Source organism: Canis lupus, chromosome 4 (assembly GCF_011100685.1).
Source record: "Canis lupus familiaris isolate Mischka breed German Shepherd chromosome 4, alternate assembly UU_Cfam_GSD_1.0, whole genome shotgun sequence".
In the NCBI taxonomy this organism is placed as follows: domain Eukaryota; kingdom Metazoa; phylum Chordata; class Mammalia; order Carnivora; family Canidae; genus Canis; species Canis lupus.
This window is the reverse complement of record NC_049225.1, coordinates 42,515,749-42,538,968: the sequence shown is the minus strand read 5'-3', so window position 1 is coordinate 42,538,968 and position 23,220 is coordinate 42,515,749. Positions and strand designations below refer to the sequence as shown.

Below are 23,220 nucleotides of genomic sequence, written 5' to 3'. Positions count from 1 at the left end.
AGTGAATCCTGGGGTCCGATGGTCCACAAGGGTAGGTGGCTGGGTGAAAAAACCAGAGAGGGTCAGGTGGAACTGCAGCAGACAGAAACAGCATCTTCAGGGACAGGTGTGGGAGGAGGCAGCTGTGGGGGCCCTGAAATGCTTCCTGCTCCATGCTGAGCAGCCATTCCTCTGCCCCCTACACCAAACCTGTCAGTCTGCTCTGTTCAGCAGTGGTGCTTGCTGGGTGGTATTCAGCAAGAAGAAGGACAGAGCTGGGCCCAGTGAGGGTTGGAGCAGGATGAGAGAATGGGAGAAGAGAAACAGAGAAGAGTGAGAACAAAGAGCAGAGAATCAGAGCAAGAGGCACCCAGGGGCAATGAAAACAGTTAGAGAGTCCTTCTAGATATCTAGCAGGGGTAGTGAGGTGGTGCTGGTGGTTTTCTTCCATACTGAAGGTGGGTCTGAGCCTCTCCTTTTGCACAGAAGAGAATGAGCTGGGGGCCTTGAGGACATCAGGTAGTAGCTCCTGGGCTTGTGGAGGGAGAAATGGCCTGTGTCTTTCTCCTGTTCCTGCCTCTGCCTCCAGACAGCCTCATCACGGGCCCTGAGAAACACCGTTGCTGTTGCAAAAGCAGGCCTACTAGGGACAGAGCCTGTGCAGTGACCTCATAGCATCTGCTAGGTCCTCCCATCCAAGATCTGGATGAGCTCCAAGTACTTAAATTAACTGGGTTTCTTGAGAGTTTGTTTCAATTCACAAAGTGAAAACATTCCCCATTACTGCCCAAGGGTCCATTCTGCCTGGGTGACCATGGAACAGTCAGTTCTGTACCCCTCCAACTCCAAGCACAGAGACTTCAAGAATAGCAGTGGATGAACATGTGTAGTTCTTTATGCTCAGCTTGATTTTGTTTCTGAAGACCCAAAATGTTCTGACCCGACTACCACTGGCTCATTCCTCTCTTCCCCAAACCACTCAACATTAGGTCTTACCAATGGACCTGGGTGTGATGTTAAGTTAGCACTGAATGATGTTACCACATACCTTTCAGAGAATGCTCCAGGCATGTGAGGTGATGGGAGGGTGTGCTTGGGTGATGGCTTGGTGGATCTGGAAGGGAAAGTGTTGGAGCTCATGGAGGGCATTGTGGGCTGAGGCAATGGTCTTTGATGCACTGTGGGCAAAAAGGAAAAATAAAACAGATTGTTAGTATCCAAGTGTCACAGGAACATTCCAGAACTGTTTCCCAGTAAGTTAGAAGCAGCTAGTCAAAAGATCAAACGTAATTACAAAGTGGTAGGATAGAACTCCACCTCAAAGGTATTTCTAGATGCTTTGCCACCTTAGAATGCATTACAATGCTGCCATTCTGTATCATTCTCTATGATATACATTCATTTTATTTTTTCATTTTCGAAATGCTATCTTGGCAGAAAATTATCAGTTGGAAACCATATGAATTTCAGAAATGATTCACAAGTTTTGTTTTATGTGAGCCAAATTTTATGCTGCCTCATTTATCTACAGCTAGTGATCCTTTCCTGTATTAGAAGGCATAAATATCACATTTTTTCTATCAAACTACATATGCAATTTTTAATTTGTTGTACTATTAAGTTACTTGCACTATTATTTATGAACATAACAGTTCTCTTTGGTAACCCAGATAACTAATGCAATATACCAACTGATATATGTCTACTTAATACTAATTTAACAATTATAGTTGATTCTATGGAGCTTCTGTACTAAATAATTCCATGTGATGTCTGAGCAGAAAAATGAAGGAATGGGCTATAAGTTGTAAGAAAGCTTTTCCAAACATACCATCATCTTCATCCTGGTAAGGGTAAGAAAAAAAAAAAGCTATTAGCCTATCATCAAAACACAATTCCTAAAAGAAGAACTGCATTTTTCAATCATATAAATGTCTGTTTCTTTCTTTAGCGGTTGTGTGTCTCCATTATAAATATATTGTGGAGAAGAGTAGAGCTTGCTAAGTAGTTCATCATTTCTTAATACAAACAATCATCTAAGGACACTCCGATCTGAGACTTTCCTTGTATACATTACATAAAATAGGTTCTGAGGTGCCCAAAAGGGCCTAAAGACACAATAATAATGGCAGTATCTACTATGTGCCCTAAAGATTTATACACAATGTCTCATCCAATTCTCCTAACAACCCTTTAAAAATTTAACATCCTCATTTTACAAATGGAAACATGGTGCTCAGGAAGGAGTCCTAACTTGCCAAGGGTTATAGAAATGGATTCGATCCCTAATTTGTCTCAGCCTTCTTTTGGCCACGCCCCGTAAAAGCAACTCCATCTTACTTATGTATAACGTGGTTTACAAGGTGTCTACGTTGCTCAGCATTTATCTTCAGGCAATCCATGAAACAGGCAAAGGAGGAGCTAGCTATTTGCTGTACTCCTCAGATGAGAAATGACATTTCAAGAGGCGAAACAATTTTGCCATTGACAAGCAGGCCAAAATAGACCACTTGGACTTGTTTTGTTAGGCCAGCACACTGGTGAAGAAAGACCACCTTATTCAAAGTGTTGCTGCAAGGAGTAAGTTGGTTATCACATGTGTCTGCTGTATGTGGAGTGCTCAGGAAAAGTTAGCTGTCATTAGTCCTATCCATTGAGATAAGATAAGAAGAATCATAGCCAGAATCATTCATCCCAGTTGGCCAACTGGGAGTCCCAGCAGAGGGCTCCATGAATAAGTACACATGAGCTCAGTAAATGGCCACAATGAAATACCTCTTCAGCACCATTACAACCATGTCATGTTTCTTTCTACAACTCTCAGATTCTCACGACATGACCGTCAACCCTTCCAGAGACTGAGAACCTCAAGAATATAATGTTACCCTCACTTTCAACCTTGTCTCCTCTTTGTCCCTACGGCTTTACAGCCAAGCTGCTGTCCTTGCTATATCCTTAGGGTCAACGGGCAATGTCACCCACGTGCCTTTGCTCGGGATATTCCTGAGGCTGTAATACATCTGGGCTTTTCCTAGGAAGACTCTATTCTGTGCTCTCCCCATCATTCAATGATATCATAAATCTCAAGTCTAAGAAATCACCCCTGGGTCCTCAAGCCCCATCAATTACTTTCTTCCCTCCATCGCTAGAGCTTGTTTCATGATCACATGCTGTTGAGCATGTTGGATGTGGGTCTGCTCATCTTTCATATCTTAGCACTTTATCTGAACCATCATAGCATCTAGCACAGAGCTACAAGATAGCAGGCACTTGTGGGCTGAGCCTTTGAATAGTGATAGGGGTGTGATCACCTCCAGAGGGCTTAGAGTCTCCAGGAAATCAGACAGACCTGGATTCCAATCCTGGCTAATTACTAGCTGCACAACTTGTGATAAGTATCTTACCCCTCTGAACTTTGAATTCCTCTTAGTAAAACAAACAATGATTCTTCATAAGGTCATTAAATGCAAAACATGTGTAAAGTTGGGGTGACCAACTATCTCAGTCCAGTTTGCCTGCACCTGATGGGGTTTCTGGAACTTCAAGATTTTCATTGCTAAAACTGGACATAAAACTTCCATTGCTGTTTCCCAGGTAAACAGCTTATCATCCAAACATTCCCTAGCTTGGAACATGCACATAGCAGGCATCCAGTAATTGCTATTCCCTCTGTTATTCAGGTTGTGGACTTATTAAAAGGGAAAACAAAGGCCTCGTAAACTTAGCTGTGAGACCCAGACTCTTGGGTATCCCTCCTTTCATCCTTCCCTCCAACTATGGTTACTTTACATTGTGAATTAGCACCTGGTACATGGGGCTGTGATTAACCCCACCACTCCGGGACTTCTCAGAGGGACCAGAGCTAAGCAATGCAACACCGGGGGCAGGAGAAAATAATAGAGGCCCCAACAGGCACCAGCTTAAGGGCCTACTGTGTGCAGGCTTTGCTCCCTGTGCCAGGTCTTAGTGAAGTCTGAGAAAGGAGCGACCCCAAGCTCCACAGAGCTTGCGCTGGTTTGCCCTGTGCCGGGCATTTACCAAAAGGGTTTTTGTACTTACATTCTCTCTTCTCTCTGGTCCCCATCCATGCCTGAAACGAATTAGGGCAGAGAAAAAGAACTGAGCATGAGGAGTTCCAGCAAGCCAGCCTCAGTGTTCGACTTAATGAGAAATCAAACCCACTGAGCCGTGATAAAATGGGAAGAAACTCCCGCCCCCAGCAGAAAAGCAGGGGAGCAGGAGCGGAGGGAAAGTTTGGGGACTCAAAGTTCTGTCACCACTGTGAGCTGAGCTAGGCAAACCTTTATTCTTTTAGCTACCACAGCAAATAATCACATATATTTAAAAAAAGGTTTAGTCAGCAAACTAACTCTTTAGTAGCTATTAAATTTCACCGAGTAGATGTTTCTCCAAGCAAATGAAAACATGTTAGGTAATATTCTCCTTTGCTGATGTCTTAAAACAGCCATCTCAGGGCTCACCCTCTGGGTGAAAAGAAGACAGAAAATGCTACTGCTCTGGGACTCTTCCCAGATGCGTGAGCTAGTCACACAGATTTGGTGACAGCTGCCTTTGAGCTGGGGCAGGCAGCCGTGTGTCTGGGCTGACGTCACGCTCTCCCGGGTCAGGGGGATGAGAGAAGGAATATACTGAGCGCCACCGCCTCTGTCAGACGCTTCACGTGTCAGCCTCCCATCAGGTGTTCACTTACACTTTTGGTATTTTGTTCATCATATATTTTTTACATTCATTTTGGTTTTTTAAAAGATTCAAACATCCATTAAAACATCCATTAAAGGGATCCCTGGGTGGCGCAGCGGTTTAGCGCCTGCCTTTGGCCCAGGGCGCGATCCTGGAGACCCGGGATCGAATCCCACATCGGGCTCCGGGTGCATGGAGCCCGCTCCTCCCTCTGCCTGTGTCTCTGCCTCTCTCTCTCTCTGTGTGACTATCATAAATAAATAAAAAATTTAAAAAAAAATCCATTAAAATATTAACTTGATTCCTGAGGTCTTCTCAGTGCCCTCTAGCCATGGCCCTGGTTTAATCCTCACACCAGCCACACGACAGCCAGAGCTAGGAGGCCCCATTGCACGGACGAGAAAAACAGAAGCCTTGGCTGTGTCCTTAGTATGCAGTAAGGTGGAAACGGACCTCAGATACATTTATGCCATTTGGTGCAATAGGCCCCAAAAAACCTTACAGTAACTTTAGAAATATTGGACTTCAGAACTCTGCATTATAAAATGTGGCTGGACGGTGAGGAAGACACTTACACTGCCCTAAAAACCTCCCCCAATTATTTCCTCTCTGTTACCTGACTTGAAAAATGATGCGGCAGGTACCGTTCCCACGTACTGAGATGAAAGGAAAACACTGGTTGAGGATGCCTTCTCCACAGACGGCAGCCATTCCCATCCTCCCAATGAAGCATCTCCCTACTCCTTTCTTTCTTTTTTTTTTTTTTTAAGATTTTTAAAATTTATTTATTCATGAGCGACACAGGGAGTAAAGAGAGAGAGAGACAGGCTCCACGCAGGGAGCCCAACGTGGGACTCTGGGACTCGATCCCTGGCCTCCAGAATCATGCCCTGGGCCGAAGGTGGTGCTAAACCGCTGAGCACCCCCCGCCCCCGGGCTGCCCTCTCCACTCCTTTCTTTGCTACATCACTATCATCTTCAAAAGGACCCGGGATTTGGCATCCAACTTGAGAAGCCAGAATTCCTCCAGCCACAGCCGCAACACCAACCGCTGCTCCCCGGGAGCAGCCGGGATCTGTAGTTCCTTGTGGGCTACTGCTGGGCAGGTTGTTGCCGTCACTGCTCTGAATGACAAACCCACACAACAGAAGCCAGTTACCTGGGCACAGGTGGCTTCTTCCCTGGCAGGGGGCTACCCCGGTCATGCCTTTCTGTGGCTGGTGGTAAAGGAGGCTTTTGCATCTTGGGTAAATGCTCCCCGAGAGGCCTGCAGGGTTGAGAGAAAGGAGGAGTGAGATACAGCATATATCCCTGCACCCTCACACAGATGCAACAGGGCACCTTACCTTCCCGCTGGGGCTGAGGGCTGTAAGACAGGGGAGAAGAGATGTGAGTGTCCTCAGCACTTTTCAAAGAACAAAGAAAAGACACAAAATAAAACAAAAATAACGACAGACATAACAAACCAGGGAAACAGCTTACCTTGTCAGGAAACGGGGGCTTCTTTCCTGTAAAGGACAAACAGCAGGCAGGCCGTGAATACTTTATCAGCTAAGCAGGAGGTATCCATTCATCCCTTAATGAAACCTTGAGCCCGAGCCCTGTGAGGGGGCTGATCTTGTAAGCTCTGGAGAATCACAGACTTCGGATGTGGAAGATGCCCACCTAGAGCACCTAATTTTACAGGCTCCGAGAAACTATGTGACTTGCCCGAGGCCACACAGAGTTGTGTACATACAAACAGTATTCCAGAGTCTATGCTTTTTTTCCACATTTGATTTTATGTAACTGATGATAAGAAGGATTAATGTCTACTTGGGATTTCATGCGTCTTTCACGGACTAAGAAGTTCTGTGGGTAGCCTAAGTTTATTCCTGTATCTGAAATAAACCCATTTGCCCGGAGGGGTTAATTTTCCTTCAGGCTCGTGGTACATTGGACATTACATAAAGTATTACACTTCCTGTCCGGGAAAATGTTCGATGTGGGGGGAGAGCATTTCAGGAGATACTCCTGATGGGGTGCCAGTCATACCGCCTTAACTTTTGTTGGGTTTTATTTCTTTCTTCCTTTTACTTTTTTCTTAGAACAGATGACATGAAGGCTCCCTAAAGAAATGCGAGGTGTACCTGAGAACTCTGCACTGCAAAGTCATTCAAAGCAACTTATTTTTCACTCTGTCTGGAGTCCCTTTGAGTAGATATGCCCTATGGTTTCAGTGCAGGAAGAAGTACCACTTAACTGTATTCAACTAGGTCTATAAGCAAATCCTGTATGCCTTGAGCAAATTATCTAAGGTCTTTGAGTCTCAATTTCCTCCCCTGTAAAGTGAAGTTTATAGGTTAAAAGTGCATAGGTTTGTTGTAAGGATCAGGTAACAATTTATATGCAGGGTCAAGTACATGATCCATGGGGGCCAGATGTTTCCTCTTCCTTTCCTTCCTTCTCATACCTCTGTGCAGTTAACACCCCAAGGTGAATGATGATATGATTTTCACAACATGATATACACCCAGGCCTGTGACAGGTCCTAAGAATCTGATCCTACCGTGAAAAGCTCACTGCCCAGTGGGAGACATGGTATAAGAAAAGTTTATTACTCATAAAACTTCAGCCTAAGATGGAACCCTACCTTACAGGGTTACTAAGAAAACTTAGATTTATATTCTTAGGCTTATGTAGATTTTCTTTTTTAAAAAATCTTCCTGATTTGTGCATAGTCTCTGGGCATGGTCTCTGTTAAGAGTCCGAGCATCATAAGAGGCTAGTACTCTCAAAACATCATGAACAAAGAAGTAATCAAGAGTACGTATTGTCAAGAAAGGCTTTAAAAAGTTTTTTTTATAAAAGAATCTATCAAAAGGAAACTTTTGTGCAGGAGGTGACTCTCAAGGATTTCATACCAGTATTCCACTTTCCTGGATGCTTTGACTTCTGGTAGGAAGCAGACCTGGGGTCTGAACTTAATCTCTCTGGCTTCATTTTGACATAATTTGAACAGCTCTCTGCAGCAGACCAGTCTGAGCTCAAACAGCCAGCCGACAGAGCTTTGCATGAGTCATCAGAGCTGTGGTACAGTAGAAAACAGCCCCAAGCAGCAGCCTTAAGAACTGAAATTCGTTGCACACAGAGAGGAATCTGAGGCCACAAAAGCCTAACTGCCTTGCTCGAAGTGCAGGTCAGGAAGGTTGGGTGTGGCCAGGATTTGAGGCTCCTTAACTTTCAAGGCTCACAGCTCCTTTTCCCAAACTCCCTACCCCATAGCAAGGAAAATCCAAGGTCTCTGATTGTCCCATGATGTAGTGGAAAAGAGCACTGGCTGTGAAGTCAGTCATGGATTCAAATCCTACACCGAGTTATGCAAATATGAGAAAGTTAGCCAACCTCTCTGAACCTCAGTTTCATTATCTGCAAAATGGGGGTAACAATACACCCCCTTTCATTGGGTTGGTGTGAGGATAATATGGGTAAGTTATTTTTGGTAGATAAAGTATTTATTTGCCGCATAGTGGGTGCTCAGAAAATTTTAGAATTGAATCAAAAGTAGCTTTACATAGAGGTAGCCATACTCCAACAACACTCTGGGCCAATTTTGGAGGAAAAGGACTGTAGGATACAAACAGTTTGGTCAATAGCACATGTGCAACAATAAAGGACCTTGACATTTTAATAGCACCTTGGAGTTTTATCAAGCATTTTCTTCTTCTAGTCACCTTACAAGTAAGGAGACATCTCTGAACACATATGGTCCCTGTGGTCAGTAAGCTGCTAAGTAGCAGCCAAGGTAGCTGACAACACTCTTCCATGCCTCCTGTCTCTGCCTGCGCGACGCCCCCCCCCCCCCCCCCGCCACACTGTGATGCCTACTGCACCATCCTTCAGGAGGACAATGAGATACGTGTGCACCTGGAACCCGTGAAGAAGCAGGCCCAGCACAGGGCTAACAGCAGGAGCTCTACCCCCATCACTGGGTTGCTGAGTGATCTGGGAAAGTTATCTCTTTGTGCCTTGGTTGCCTCATCTGTGAAATGAGGGTGATTCTAATAGTCCCACATCACAGTACCATTATGATCGGGGTGGTGCACGTGAAAACCATGCTGTGAGCACCCCATACATATTGGCCATGATTACTTGGCATCAAATAGAGTAATACTAACCTAGTGTGAAGGGCTCTCTGTCAAATGGGGCCAAGGAACGATCGAGGGGAGGTTTCGTGCTTCTGTCTATGGAAGGAGCAGGGACTGGAAGGGGAAAAGACAGAAGTCAATTTTAAGAAGAGAGCAGTTGTTTGGCGCCAAAGGAACAGGTACGCTGGTGGGCGATGGAGGGCAGCCCCTGTACTTACGCTTTGCTGTTTTATGGTTTCTACTTCTGCTAGGCTCTTCGTGGTTTGGCTGGGGCGGGGGGAGTGGCTGTTTAAAAAAGATCCATATGTTAAGTAGCATCTCACTGGAATATAGCCACAAGTCCTAGTGGCCTTATTGCCGCTAATAGCCTGACTGTTCACTTTCCTCATCATTTCTCTCTTGGACAGTAACCTCTTACCTGAGCTCCCCATCCCACACTCTTTCATCCAAGGTATTATCTGCATGGCAGTGGAGTGAGCATGTCACTCCCTTGCCAAGCTTGCCTTGAATGGCCCCTCTCATAGGGAATACAATAAGAACTCGCTGTGTATCCATCTTTACAAGTCCTTCTTAGATTCCTCTCTCCAGGGTCCACTGGGCGCCCACTCTAAATGTCATCTTACAGTTCCTGCAAAATCTCAAGCTCATGCCATGGCCTCTTTCTCATCTCTGTACTTGTGTTTTTCTCTGCCTAGAATGTCCTTTCCCCACCTCCTGCCACAACTGGCCCATTCTGTCCAGCTCAATGTTGCCTTCCCACCCATCATCAAGTTACTGGGTTTTCTGTCTCCCTGATCACACATTACTATTCAAATTGTCTTGTGTATATATTTGTTTACTTGTTCAGTATCTGCCTCTCCCTAACCAAAATTGAAACTTCATAAAAGCAAGGACCTTATTTGTCTTGTTTGTGCTCTATTCCCAGCAGCTAGAACACTGCTTAGCACACAGTAGCAGCTAATAACTGTCTGTTGACTGAATGAGTGAATTCTGCATCCCAGTAGTGGCAGGTGGAAGCCTTCAGATTTCAAAGCAGAATGTTTTTGTACATCAATTCATCTCCATGAGTCTCCCCCCTCTTTGCAAGAAAACTGCACAAGCAGGAGGAAGCCACGCATGCTTAGATGAAAGGTCCCAACTGTGGGGTGGTCTGCATTTTGAGATTTGGGGAAAACACATTCTCTCTCTCCCTCTAGGCCTGGACACTGGCATTTGCCTACCACCCTTAAATCTCTCAGACCCCTCACGAAGAGAACACGTTTCCAGCTATTGGCACATTAGCCTGAACTTCTGGGGGTCTCTCTGAGTACTTAATTGGACCCACAGGGCCTGAGACTGTAAGCTTGAAGAAAGAGGAAAGGGGGTTCTCCGCCTCTCTCTCCTCTAGGTTCACTGCATTGTGAGCCTTGGGGGCTCAAGCCACCTGCCCGCGGCATTTCCGCCTCTGGCCGGCAGGTGGCACACGTCTTGCAGGTGAGAGAAAGTGACCCCGCGCTCCAGGCCATGGCCATAGGGACCATTTACTTACCCGTTTATTTCAAAGCTTTGATTAATTTCAAAGGGGAGGGAGATAATAGCACAACCTCATTATTGAAGCGGCTTAAATTGTTTTGGGTAAGGGATGCCTGGGTGGCTCAGCGGTTTAGCACCTGCTTTTGGCTCAGGGCGTGATCCTGGGGTCCCGGGATCAAGTGCCACACGGGGCTCCTCCCTGTGTGGAGCCTGCTTCTCCCTCTGCCTCTGTCTCTCTCTCTCTCTCATGAGTAAATAAATACACTCTTTAAAAATTTTTGTTTTGGGTAAAAAGAAAATGCCGATGATGACATGCACTACGATGTGGACAAGAACCAGTAGGGTCTCACCCCCCAGGCCCCACTGCCGGTGCCGGGTTGCACGCTCGCAGCCTGTCCTGTAATCTCCGCTCACTGGTCGGCGCCGGGTGAGGTCCCTACCGTCTGGTCTCTGGCAGAGGAGGGATCAGAGCGCACCCAGCCCCGGGGAGGAGGGCGAGGGGGCCTACCGCGTGACTCCGGGCCGCGGGCGGAGGAGGGAGCCCGGGCATCGGCCGCTGCGGGGGCACGGGCGGCTGCTGCGGGACTTTGCTGGTCGGGGGCCGGTCTGCGGAAGGGCAAGGGCAGGAGGGCAGTGAAATGAAAGCAGACATGCCCCACCACGGCCGGGGGCTGCGAGCACCTCTGCGCCGCGGGGAGGTCGGGGGCGCCCCATCCCGCAGCCCCCGCAGCCCCCCGCAGCCCCCCACCAGCCCCCATCAGCCCCCCCAGCCCCCCGCCAGCTCCCCATCAGCCCCCCCAGCCCCCCCGCCAGCCCCCTGCCAGCTCCCCCAGCCCCCCGCCACCCCCCGCCAGCCCCCCACCAGCCCCCCCAGCTCCCCGCCAACTCCCCACCAGCCCAAGGCCTGCCCGCCCGGGTCTCAGACACTCTCACACGCACACCCAGGTGACCCCGCAGGGTTAGGTCTGCTCTCGTGCCTTCTGTCCTGGGTCCCCTTCCTTCCCCTCACAAATGCTCTGGGGCTGACCTCCCCTTCCCACTTCCTCCTTTTGCTCCTCTCTTCCCTTAAAGGGAGGGGCTGGTCACCAACTCCCCTTACGGAATCCCAGATTTTTTTTGTTGTTGTTAAGATTTTATTTTTAATCTGTACTCCCAACATGGGGCTCAAATTGACAACCCTGAGATCAGAAGTCGCAGTCTCCATGACAGAGCCAGCCCGGGGCCCTGGAACCACACATTCTTAGCTGGTTACTTGGACTTGCTTTGGAAGAAACTCAGTATTCTGAACCACTGAAGTATCCCAAGGCCAGGTGGATAGGCTAGCGATGTCCCTTCTCTTTGATGGGGTAGAGACCAGGCCAGGATAGTGACTGAGAGCTTCTCACATTCTGTGCCCAGCATGCCTCTGTTGCCTGACCCAATCCCAGCTTTGGAGAGGTACTGCTCTTCCACAGGGAGTGGGGCTCAGAACCTGGGCAAGCCTGGTCTAATCTGATGCCACTCTACCCGCACTGGCCAGCTCTCAGCTCTTCTGACATGCTGTCCTCCTGAGAGCCAGAGCCTTTGCACAACTGTTCCTACCGTTGAAAATACCCACCCTCACTTTCCATATCTACCCCAATTCCACAGCCAACTCCCACTCATCTGTGGAACTGCAACTTGAAGCTCATATCTTAAGTGAAGCAGCCTGGACTAGGCATATGTCCCAGCCTTCTCACCCGCATTTGTCTTCCTAAGTACATATCATGGTTTAATTAAGGCATTTGTGCTGTGTGCATTTGATGTTACCTCACCCACTAGACTATGAAGTCTTGGGGTGAGGACTGTCTTCACTCTGTGTCTCCATAACTGGCACATATAAGGCACTTGATTTAATCATTTAATCATTTCTTCTCTGGACCTCCATTTCCCTGTATATGAAACCGGCATCATCCTTGCTCCCCATATCATAGACTGTGCTTAAAAACACAAAACAAAATGTTGACAAAGTGTGAAAGGGCTTTAACATGGCAAAAGTGTTCTACAGCATGAAAGATGGATAGTGTCCATTTGCTTATGGTATAGATTGTCAACTTTCTAGCTGACTCTCTGATACTCTGCTGTGCAAGTGTGCATGAGCCTGTTTTCTTTCACCACCACTCCTACAGTGTGACCTATGAGGCAAGGGCTACATCTTCTTTCCTGAGGATTTCAAATTTTGGCATTTAGAATGATGCCTGGCTCACAATAGACCAGTCATTTTTGTTGAATGGATAAATGAATGAATGAAGGAGACACAGGCTGATAAGAACAGATTGACAGTAAAAATCTTAAATAACGTATAAAAAATTATTTTGAAGTTACGGTCACACCCCCTCAGTATTGTTATGTTGATTGTGGCCGTTTGTGGGTAGAAGAAGTCCCACATAACTATGAGTTGGTGGAAAGATGGGGAGAAATGGGAAGGTACTCTTGAGTACCTAAGTAATACATGAAATGAGTTATTATTACTGCCGAATACCTTACGTGGTAGTTCAGTGTCAGTGTCAGCCACCACAGGCAATGATTTGTCTGCAATATTTATCATCCTCCCAGCAAACGTCTGTGGTCTATATTTTTATTATCCTATTTCGTAGATGAGGAAACTGAGGCCCAGAGAGAGGGAGCACCTGTCCAAAGTCGCATGGCCGCAAGGAAGCTCTGCGCTGCGTGGGCACAGGCCCGTGAGGGGCAGCGGGGCAGCAGTGCTGGCGCGTGGGCTGCAGGGCCTTACCGATGTAGGTGGAGTTGGAGTTGGGGAAGGGCTTGGCAGGCAGGATGGAGCTCTGTAGGGCCTCCTCATCATTGGAGGGTGGCGGCTCGTAATCTGCATCGTCTTCCACGGGTGCCTCTTCCTCCTCGTTGGGGGACTCGTAGTCATCATTGTCCTCCCCGTCCTGATCGTCGGTGGGGCTCTCATAGTCATCCTCCTGCCAACACAGTGACGGAGACAGACCGGTTTGTAGAGCTTTCTGTGGTACCCGTGTGCCTGCATCGATTTTCTCTCTGCCAAACCTCCCAACAGTGCTGGTGTGGGGGGCAGCAGCACCGGGACCATCACTCCCATTTTATTTATGAGGACACTGAGGTTGGGGAATGCATTATCACAGGGCCAGCGAGTTGTGGAGTGGGCCCTCCATCCAATCCTTTAGACCACAAGGCATTTTCCTCTACCCCTTTTTGCACAAGAGAGAAAAGCACACGAAATGAGCAGGACACTGGAATAGAGGGGTGAGGAGAACCAGCGCTGTTGTGAGTAAATGTGTTTTTTTATTCCAGGAATCACGAAGAGAGAAACTAAGTGCCTGGAGCATCTGGGATGCCACTAGTTCATTGTCAGTTCTGTTCTTAGTATGCCTGAGCTCAAAACATTCTTCTCATCATAACTTCATGCAGTGTTGAAGGCCATGCTAATGGGGAAACCAGATAACCAAAGCCTATTAATTAGAAGGCAGATGAAATTGTGTCTGAGAGGGGAGAGTCAGGGCTGTGCGATTCTGTGGGCTGAGGGCTGAGTGTATAGAAACAACAGCTTATTATTCGTCACATCTGACACTGAGTTTAAAGCTGCTTTCTTTTTTTTCTAAAGATTTTATTTATTCATAAGAGACACACACACAGAGAGAGAGATTGAGAGAGAGAGAGAGAGAGAGAGAGAGGCAGAGACACAGGCAGAAGGAGAAGCAGGCTCCATGCAGGGAGCCCGGTGTGGACTTGATCCCCGGCCTCCAGGATCACGCCCTGGGCTAAAGGCAGGCACTAAACCCCTGAGCCACCCAGGGATCTCCCTAAAGCTGCTTTCTTTTAGAAAGGACTCTTTTTCTAAATTTTAAATTTTGTGTCGTATTTTACGTGTGCTTCTCTATGGGCCTCAGGGAAAGCGCACCCTGGGGATTGAGTGATTGCCTTTGAGGCAGCTTATGAAAGGGGTCAGTCATAATAATGATTTCCCAAGCAAGGGTGGCACCATCGGCCACTGTGTGGCAAGTGCCTTATCCTTCTGATGCCAAAGTCAGGTGGGTAATAAATGGGCCCGGGGCAGTTCTCTACAGTCAACAGCAGTATGAAAAGAAGCAACGGGGGTTGCATCTTGATGAGCAAAGTTGTGTACCAATAGCCTAGAAACCCTCATAGCTTTGCTAGATGACTTAAGAAAGACTAAGTTGTTCAATTGAAACATTCCTGTGTTCATGCTGGATTTGAGGAATATATATATTTTTTAATATTGGAAGGCAAAGTGAGGTTGAGTGTCTTCCTGAACTCTGAGAAAGACTTCATTGTGTCTTCTGTGTTCCTATAACTTGAGAGCAGGGGAGGGAGCCCCTGAGTCAGGGGTCTTGAGAACAGTGGCCTCCACCCCTCTCCAGGGAGGGGGCTGCCATTGACAAAAGAGAGGAATCCCTAGATGGTCTCAGCCTACACACCCCAGCCCTGTTGCTCCTGCTTTCTACCAGCCTTTACCCTGAACACCTTCCTCAACAGCAGACCTTTCCTCTCCACTTCTAGAACAGTGGGTTTCCCCAATGATTTGGCTCCTAAATTTGCATGCATCTATTTGTTTCTAATCACGTTCTGCTGTGTTGATGCGATATCCATGCTATAAAATGCTCACAGGGTTGGATTCCTTATCTCCACCCCAGCCCATCTAGCGCCCTGTGCAGGGCTGGACATGCAGTGAAATCCATGAGCGTTTGAGGCAGTGGCTAATGGGAAGCCTGTGTTCAGTTTGTTCATCGAGAGAGGGAAGGACACCAACCTCAGGCTGGGCTCCCACACCGAAGAAGCCACGTGGCCAACAGTGGCAAAGATGCAGCTTCTGTGCAAAACTGTACACAGTGTGGGGGAACCTCTGGTCTATTTTCCCTTTTGCACAAAACAAATCTGTCCAATTCCTTTGTCTTTTTATAGAAAGCACAGACATAGCTAGCATTTTTCAAATGCATTGCTTCCTTTTGCCAGAATCTCAATAGGACAAGGGATGTTCTCCCTGTTTCCTAAAGGCACTGAGGCAGCTGCTCACCAGAAGGACCACTAGACTGAGGACCCAGGACCCCCACCTGGGTCCCAGGCTTGCCCCTAACTAGCTGTGTGGCTCTTTGTAGGTCCCATTCTCCCCAGGGCTCAGCTGCTTCATCTGTAAAATGAACACACTGGGCTGTGAGCCATAATTGAGCACCTAGCCAGAGTCCAGCTTCATGCACAGTAACCCTGAACACAGTCTTCTGGGAAGAGGATATCCAAAGTCCATCAGACTCTCAAAGGGCTCACTGTGACCACCTCAAACATAAAACCCAATTGGACTAGACCGTCCCTGAGGTCTTTTAGGGTGAATAGTCGATTCTGAAATCTCTCTCCCTCTGTGTCAGCAGTGGGAACTTAGATCTATAAGACAAGCTCTTTTGGGGATCTCTGGGTAGCTCAGCGGTTTACGCTGCTTTTGGTCCAGGGGGTGATCTTGGAGACGCGGGATCGAATCCCACTTAGGACTTCCTGCATGGAGCCTGCTTCTCCCTCTGCCTGTGTCTCTGCCTCTGTCTCTCTCTCTGTGTCTCTCATGAATAAATAAATAAAATCTTGGGATCCCTGGGTGGCGCAGCAGGTTTGGCGCCTGCCTTTGGCCCAGGGCGCGATCCTGGAGACCCAGAATCGAATCCCACGTCAGGCTCCCGGTGCATGGAGCCTGCTTCTCCCTCTGCCTATGTCTCTGCCTCTCTCTCTCTCTCTCTCTCTCTCTCTGTGACTACCATAAATAAATAAAAATTAAAAATAAATAAATAAAATCTTAAAAAAAAAAGATAAGCTCTTTTAAGCTACTTTCGTGTGTACCATCTAGGGAGGGAGTTTGGGAAGGCCCTGCTGTGGGGGTGATAATAGTGAATAATGGTGTGATCTGCAAACTACAGCCCATGGGCCAAGTCCAGCCCACCACCTGTTTTTGTAAACAAAGGTTTATTGGCATACTGCCAAGCGCAATTTTCAGCTATCATCTATGGTTGCTTTTGTGCTATAAAAGCAGAGGTGAGTAGAAGAGCTGGAGGCTGGAATGGATGGCAAAACTGGAAATATTTACTATCTGACATTTAGAGAACATATTTCATGGCACCGTGAGGGGTTATACTGGCATCTTGTTAGAGGCCTTGCTCCTTTTGGCATCATGCTAGTTCCTCATTACCAAGGTGCTCTGCAAACTGCTGTAAGGGTAGAAGAAGAGCCCACACCATACTCACAAAGGATGACCAGCCCCCATTGTCTTCTTCATGGCTTTCTGTGGAAGAAGACAACACCATTATCAGTACCAAAAGAAGCCTCTAGAGGGAAAGTCAAAGCAGTATCCCATCTGATGTGCTCTCACGCCACTGCCCATCCTAGGCCCTCATCCTACCTTCCTCATATCTGAGGGTTGCTTTAGTATCAGCTCTAGAATTTCCACCTGAGCAGCTCATTCTACCAGGAGGCAGCAGTGGATCTCAACCTTTCCCCACAGAACAGTCACCCAAGAGGGCTTTAAAATACACAGACACTGGGGACCTACCCCTAAAGCTTCTTTAAAGCTTTAAAGATCCAGATGGAGGGACACTGGCTTGACTCAGCTGCTCAGTCAAAGCCTGGGTCCTCCCAGGATTCCCCACAGAGTTCGTCATTTCAGATCTATAGAGGCTCCCAGCTGAGCAGGGGGCATAAAGCAGGTGTCCAGCATGATACCATTTCTCCTGCTCTCACCTTGGACCCGAACCTCTTTCTGGGAGAGAACTATCTGACAGACAAATGAATAAGGTCATCTGCACAATACCCCAGGAATCCCAGGAATCAGGCAGACAGAAGAACCGAATTGCCTGTCACCTCCTAAAGCAATCACTCTCAACCCCTGACACCTTTACCTGTCTCTTCAGGAAACCGTGGGACTTGGGGTCTGCAAAGGCAAACAGCATTGCATTAGTGGTATACTGGCTTAGGAGTACCTCCCTCTTTCCTCAATCCCATCCTGCGGGAGGAGCCCCCCACAGGGGGTTGTCTCACCTCCCAGGACTGCTCAGCAACCTGAGCCAAGCTGCCCCCAAATTCTAGAACCTATCAGAGTCACATTGGTGGTGTAACTGGGAGCTCATGACTGCCTGTGTCTTTGGGGGAAGTTCCCCTGAAGTCATAGGCCAACAAGCAGGATGAAGGGCAAAGAAAAGGAGCTCCCAATTCCCTCCTTGGCACCAGCTTCAGGACCCTGGGCCTGAAGGAGTGCTGTAGGTCGAAAATCGAGGCAAAAGCAGTCCTGGGCCTCTCGGCTTGGATTTGAAAATTCTCTGGGTCTTATTACAGTGTCACTGGGCTCTTGGATTCCCTACTCACTTGCGTGTGAAAATGCTCCTTCTCTCTTCATTCTTGTTGATTTCTTGACTTAACTTACTGAGAATCCTACAAGATAAAGGACAGGTAAGGTGACAAAACCATCATCTCTCTCCCAGTCCAACTCTCCCATCAGTCCTGGAATTCCCTGATCTGCGTAACATCGGACATCCAGGCCAACCTTGGCCAGCCTCCTTGACTGGCCTCCAGCCAGTCCTCTCCACTGGGCGTCTGCTCCTCACTTCCCCCGAGCAGTTGCTGCCTTCATCCCCTCTCCGGTCCCCTGCTTCTGCCCAGCAGGCCCTCTGTCCTGGCTCAGCCTCCTCAGTGAAGCTCACAGACCCTCTGTGAAGACCTGCGAGCTCTCACCTGGCTCCCCTTCTCAGAAATTCTGTAGCCTTACAACCTTGATACAGCCACTGTGTATTTTATTGTCTTACTGCTCTTGGGGCTCAGGTCCCCTGACTCTTGGTTTAACATCCCTGTGGTGATGTCAGGCTTCCAGGAACCCTCAGACCACCTCTGAAACCTGGAGGAATCAGCTGCTCATTGCAGAGCTTGACGGGAGCTCTGGGGTGAGCTGTTCTTTGGCCTGTATCTCCTTTCATCTCCCTCCTGTTCCCCCCCTCCCCCGCCCCCGTGCCTCCTCCTCGGTGACATGGATTTTTTATAAACTCTGGAGAAGCATTCCCAATCAGGGCACACCCGGCAGAGTGGGAGACTCCCTGGTTCACCCACGTCCTGAGGCCAACCTTGGCCAGGACCCTTGGAGATGCTCTTAGTCCTCGAGTGCTGTGAGCTAGCAAATCCTCAAACCCCACAACAGGGAGGGCCTTCACAAACAGAACTGCAGCTCAGGCACATCCAGCAGTAAGAGTCCAGTCCACGGGGTCTCTCAAGTCTCCGGGACAGGAGATTCCAGCCTCCCTTAGCACCCACTGCTGAGACCAAGGAAACCCTCGTTAGTAAACAGGCTCAGTATTCCCTAGAGATTTGGAGGCAGCTAGGAGGAGCCTCAAAGATGATCTAACCCAAGGTCATTTTATAGATGAGGCCACAGAGGTTCACAGAGCAGTTTAGTGATGAAGCCCTCCCTCCCCACAAAACACACCCGCCCCTGAAGCCAGACTCCCCGATTTCCAACCTAACATAGCCTCGTGTTAATTTCCTCTATGCCTCAAGCTCCCCAGGAGCCGATGCAATTGAGCCTGTGGCCCATCTGAGAATGAGCCACGATCAACATTCCTGCAGCTGAGTGACCATCTCAAGGTAGCAAGTCTGGCCTCAAACAGAATTGCTAAGTTAGCAAAGGTGGCCCTTTGCATCCACTACTTCCTGCTTCCCTCATCACTCCCCCAGGCTCCCACCCCCCGCCCCCCACTTCGCCATGGTCTCAGGGAACTGCTGCTCTGAGCCCTTCTCCGTCAATCAAACGACAGGATACATTTTATAAACACCCTGGGGACTTCAGGGAACCGAGCAGTAAAGAGGGCAAGTCTTCGTCCTCCATTGTAATGTCGCTGCTAGGATTTCACACCCGGGGAGGAGATGCTTTAAAGAGGGAGTGGGGACTTTGCGGTGACCTCTTGAGCACACCGCCACCGGAGCGCTTGTGACACACATCTTTTGTTTCCTTTAAGCAATCATTTTGAGAAGCTGTTGGGAGTCCCTCTCCTCCCTGCCCCTGACATCCTCCAGAGGCACCAAAGGAACCCCGCTGGCGTGGGCATCCCGGCCACATCCGGCAGCAGTGGTGGCCGCAGCAGCCCTCCCAGCAGGCATGCTCCACCCAACAGTATGCGGGAAGGGCCCTCAAAGCGCCAGGAACTCTGCTGAGAGCTCAGGAGCCTCGAGGAACAAAGCAAAGGTCCCGGATCTCAAGGAGCTTAACATGCCCGTGGAAAGACAGACAAACGCTGAACGTTTAGGGAAGTGAAATTCTAGGTAAGTGTTGTCTATATTTACAGGCAATGGGGGTGGGGCTGGGCGCAGGACAGGGACGCCCGGGTAGGGCGCAGCTGCAATTGAAAACCAGCAGGCTGGGCACCCAGATGACCCGGCAGCAAGGAGCTGAGGAAGGTGGGGCCGGGCGCCCCTCAAGGTGCCCCTCCCAAAGAGCCTGGCTCTCTGACCGGCTCACGCCGCTTTGATCCCGAAGGACCTCCCGCTCTCTGCGTGTCTCTTCTCACCAGTATCTTTAGCAGCCAGGCTGGAGGCCTTCGGGGCTCTAACTGGCGAAGGAAGGAAATGTCAAACCGCAGGCCCTGACAGAAGAGCAGCAACGAGGCAACAGAATGCAGAGCGGGCCCACCAGGCCAGCCAAACAGGGGCTCCCGGGGCCCCCGTGTCTCAGCAGGCCTCTGAGAACACCTTCTGAGCCAGCTGTGACCACTGCTGAGGGGGAGTGGGCCGGTGGCAGGTGGCAGGGCCCGTGGGCCGGGCAAAGAGCTGGTTGCCGCCTCTGTGTGCGAACCTTCAAAGTCCCCCACTCTCACACCCGCAGGGAACCAAGTGACAGTGAGCGGCCGGAGGTGACTCATTCCTCCTCCTCCCCGCAAACCCCAGGCCTCACTCAGCACCGGGACTGGGCAGCATGTAGACATAATTCTCTCTGCGTTGTCTTGTTTTAGGGATAAGCTGGCCTCCAAATTGGGGCTGAACCTCTGACAGGAAGTCAGGCCATTGCAGCAAGATGGTTCCAAGGGTGGTTGCATCCCTTGCTTGCTACGTGACGGCAGCCAGGCTTTGATTTCTCAGCCGCAGGACTTTCCTGGTGATGTTAGGAGGCACAGACTGTGGGTCCTTGTCCTGAGTCTGACTGCAGCATCCTGCCCCATAAGCCTTGCCTGCTGCATGACCTCCAGCAAGGCACTTGTCCTCCCGAGGCTCAAATTCTTCACCAGCAAAGTAAGAGAGTTAGCCCTGGTGAGGGAATCCCTGACCAGCCTGACTTTGGAATTACACTGGGTACACCTGTTACAAACAGATTACCAGGCTCACTGTAGACTTCACCTGTCAGAACCTACAGGGCTGAGTGAGGCCTGGGAGCAGTGACACCAACCAATTTCCTGGTGATTCCTATAGTCTGTAAATTTTACGAAATCAATCTTTTTTCTTGCTATTCTTGGAATTTTTTTTTTTTAATTTGAAGGAGGAAGGAGGAGGATAAGGAGAGGAGGAGGGGGCAAGAGGGTGTGGAGATGGGGGAGGAGGAAAAGATGGAGGGGGAGAAGAGGGGGAGGTGGGGGGATAGTTGGGGTAGGAGGAGGAGGGGGAGGAGGGAGGACTAGATGGGGAAGAGGAGGGAGAGAAGATGGGGAGGAGGAGAAGATGAAAGAGGAGATGATGGGGAGGAGGAGATGGGGGAGGAGGGGAGGAGATGCGGGAGGAGGACACGGCCTCCTTTTCATCGGTCTCTTGTGCTTTACCAAGAGCAAGTAGAGGTCCACTCTGGGTTTTGAAATCAACTTTGCTGGTCACAGAGAAGTAAGAAAGAAAGCATACAAAGAAAGACCAGCAGAAAGGAGGGAAGGGAGAGAGAAGGGATGGCCAGGGCAGAAGGAAGCAGGAGAGGACGTACCAGAGCCCTTAGCACAGCGAAAGAATAGGTCACTCAGGAGGCATCTCTCTGGTGCCCACGTTGTCGCATGTGTTCGTGTTACAGTGTACACACATTTCTCACCAGAGCTCTCAGTAAGAGCTTTAGACAGCTTTCCTTCTCTCCCTCTCCCGGCATCCCTCGGTGGGAGCCTTATTCCCTGGACTTGGATTTCAGAGGGCACGCTGCTCCCTCCCAGGACCCCACCTTCCCACACCCAGAAGGTTCAGGTGAAGTCGGCCCTGTGCTCTCCTGCAGCACACCCCTCCAGCTCCCAGTCGGCCTCACTGCCCGCCAGTCCTCTGTCCCCATCTCAGTCCTTCCACCCGCACCCAGCACACATTGTCACACTGCCTCTGGCTCTTGCTCTGCGTTTCATCCTTCTTTATTTTTAATTTTTTTATTGTTTTAGATTTTATTGAAATTCAAGTTCACATACAGTGTATTACCAGTTTCAGAGGTAGACATCAGTGATTCGTCAGTTACATACAACACCCAGTGCTCATGACATCACATGCCCTCCTCAATGCCCAGGCCCAGTGACCCCACACCCTCCTCCAGTAGCCCTCAATTTGTTTCCTCTGATTGAGAGTCTCTTATGGTTTGTCTCTCTCTCTCTGTTTTCATCTTATTTCATTTTTCCTTCCCTTCCCCTATGCTTACCAGTTTTGTTTCTTAAATTCCACATATGAGTAAAAAATCATGTGGCATTTGTCTTTCTCTGACTTATTTCACTTAGCATAATGTCCTCTAGCTCCATCCATGTCACTGCAAATAGATTCCATCCTTCTTTAAAGGAGCACAGGGTTTGACCCAAGAGCCAGGCCTCCAGAAGTTCTGTCCTTGTGACATGAGAAGCCAGGTGTGGGTCTTGGGACTCAGGGAGGTGCCTTTCACCATCATCACAGGCCTCAGGGGAGAACCACATGTGGGAAGGCCTAGCATGGTCTCCCTGCTCCTCAGCTTTATACCCCCCCCCTATAATTTTAACATCTAATATTTTATTGTCACTTCACACTTATTCTGTGGTAGGCAGATTGTTCCCATTTTTACCACCAAAGAAACAAGACACTGAGAGAGGGCTTTGTCGAGGGCCACTTGAGCAAGTTCAATATGGAACTGAGTTGGGAAGTCAAGTTTTCAGGACTTACTTTGGTGGAGAAGGAGTGGCCGTCAGTTGAGAGGAAGCACTTCCCCTGTGGGGAGGACTGGCTCCCTGGACAGAGATTAGCCCATGAATGGGAGAAAGTGGAGACAGATCTGTCACTGTAGCAATTCTGTGGGAAGGCATGGTCACATTTTTTTGAGGGGCCTGGGAAAGGCCCACTTATCTCTGGGTCCCTCCCTTGGTCCTCACTTCCTCCTTTTTTCCCTACTATTTCTCAGGTAGACTTGACTCTGCTGTTAGAAGGCCTGCAGCTTTCACAGGAGGATTGACGAATAACCAGATATTACTGCATCCCCTCTCTGATAGGAGTTAGCTTTTCCTAGCCCAATTCCACTCTCGGTAATGGGTGCAATGGGAACTCATGATATAGACCCATCCAACATCTATCTATTGGCTACACCACCACCGCATCACTCCCTTCTTATTTTTTTAAGTTACACTATGGATTTAAATACAAAACTCATCACATTTTTAAAATAAGCTCCAAATAAGCATCAGCAGATTTTAACATACATTTTAACATGTATTCTATTGTATTCCAATTTAGCCAGATAAGGCTCAGCTATACCATGGATTTTAAGCCCCTCCCTATATAGGAGGCTTTATTGTTTTATTTTTTATTTTTTTATTAAAGAATTTATTTATTTATTCATGACAGACACAGAGAGAGAGGCAGAGACACAGGCAGAGGGAGAAGCAGGCTCCATGCAGGGAGCCCGATGCGGGACTCAATCCTGGGACCCCAGGCGGAAGGCAGTGCTAAACCGCTGAGCCACCAG

The 23,220-nt window shown here is 48.8% G+C and overlaps 1 protein-coding gene and 1 long non-coding RNA gene across 3 annotated transcripts in view; one reads left to right on the top strand and one right to left on the bottom strand.

The window, feature by feature from the left end:
* The window catches only part of LCP2 (lymphocyte cytosolic protein 2), a 44,972-nt gene that overhangs the window by 8,528 nt on the left and 13,224 nt on the right, over window positions 1-23,220 (bottom strand). Inside the window, exons 4-16 of the mRNA XM_038534783.1 lie at window positions 17,679-17,744; window positions 17,216-17,247; window positions 16,565-16,602; window positions 13,072-13,267; window positions 10,828-10,925; window positions 9,026-9,092; window positions 8,838-8,921; window positions 6,163-6,188; window positions 6,027-6,046; window positions 5,840-5,947; window positions 4,039-4,069; window positions 1,811-1,823; window positions 1,028-1,157 (exon numbers count right to left, since the gene is read on the bottom strand). Coding sequence (XP_038390711.1) covers window positions 1,028-1,157; window positions 1,811-1,823; window positions 4,039-4,069; window positions 5,840-5,947; window positions 6,027-6,046; window positions 6,163-6,188; window positions 8,838-8,921; window positions 9,026-9,092; window positions 10,828-10,925; window positions 13,072-13,267; window positions 16,565-16,602; window positions 17,216-17,247; window positions 17,679-17,744 — 909 coding nt within the window. The remainder of the gene's footprint in view (window positions 1-1,027; window positions 1,158-1,810; window positions 1,824-4,038; window positions 4,070-5,839; window positions 5,948-6,026; window positions 6,047-6,162; window positions 6,189-8,837; window positions 8,922-9,025; window positions 9,093-10,827; window positions 10,926-13,071; window positions 13,268-16,564; window positions 16,603-17,215; window positions 17,248-17,678; window positions 17,745-23,220) is intronic.
* On the top strand, window positions 17,420-20,797 carry LOC111095547. 2 transcript variants are annotated; one of them, XR_005358206.1, is made up of 4 exons: window positions 17,420-17,762; window positions 18,858-18,944; window positions 19,316-19,619; window positions 20,306-20,797. It is a non-coding gene; the product is annotated as an uncharacterized LOC111095547 (long non-coding RNA). The 2 variants fall into 2 exon arrangements; XR_005358207.1 differs by lacking the exon at window positions 17,420-17,762 and adding an exon at window positions 17,817-18,250.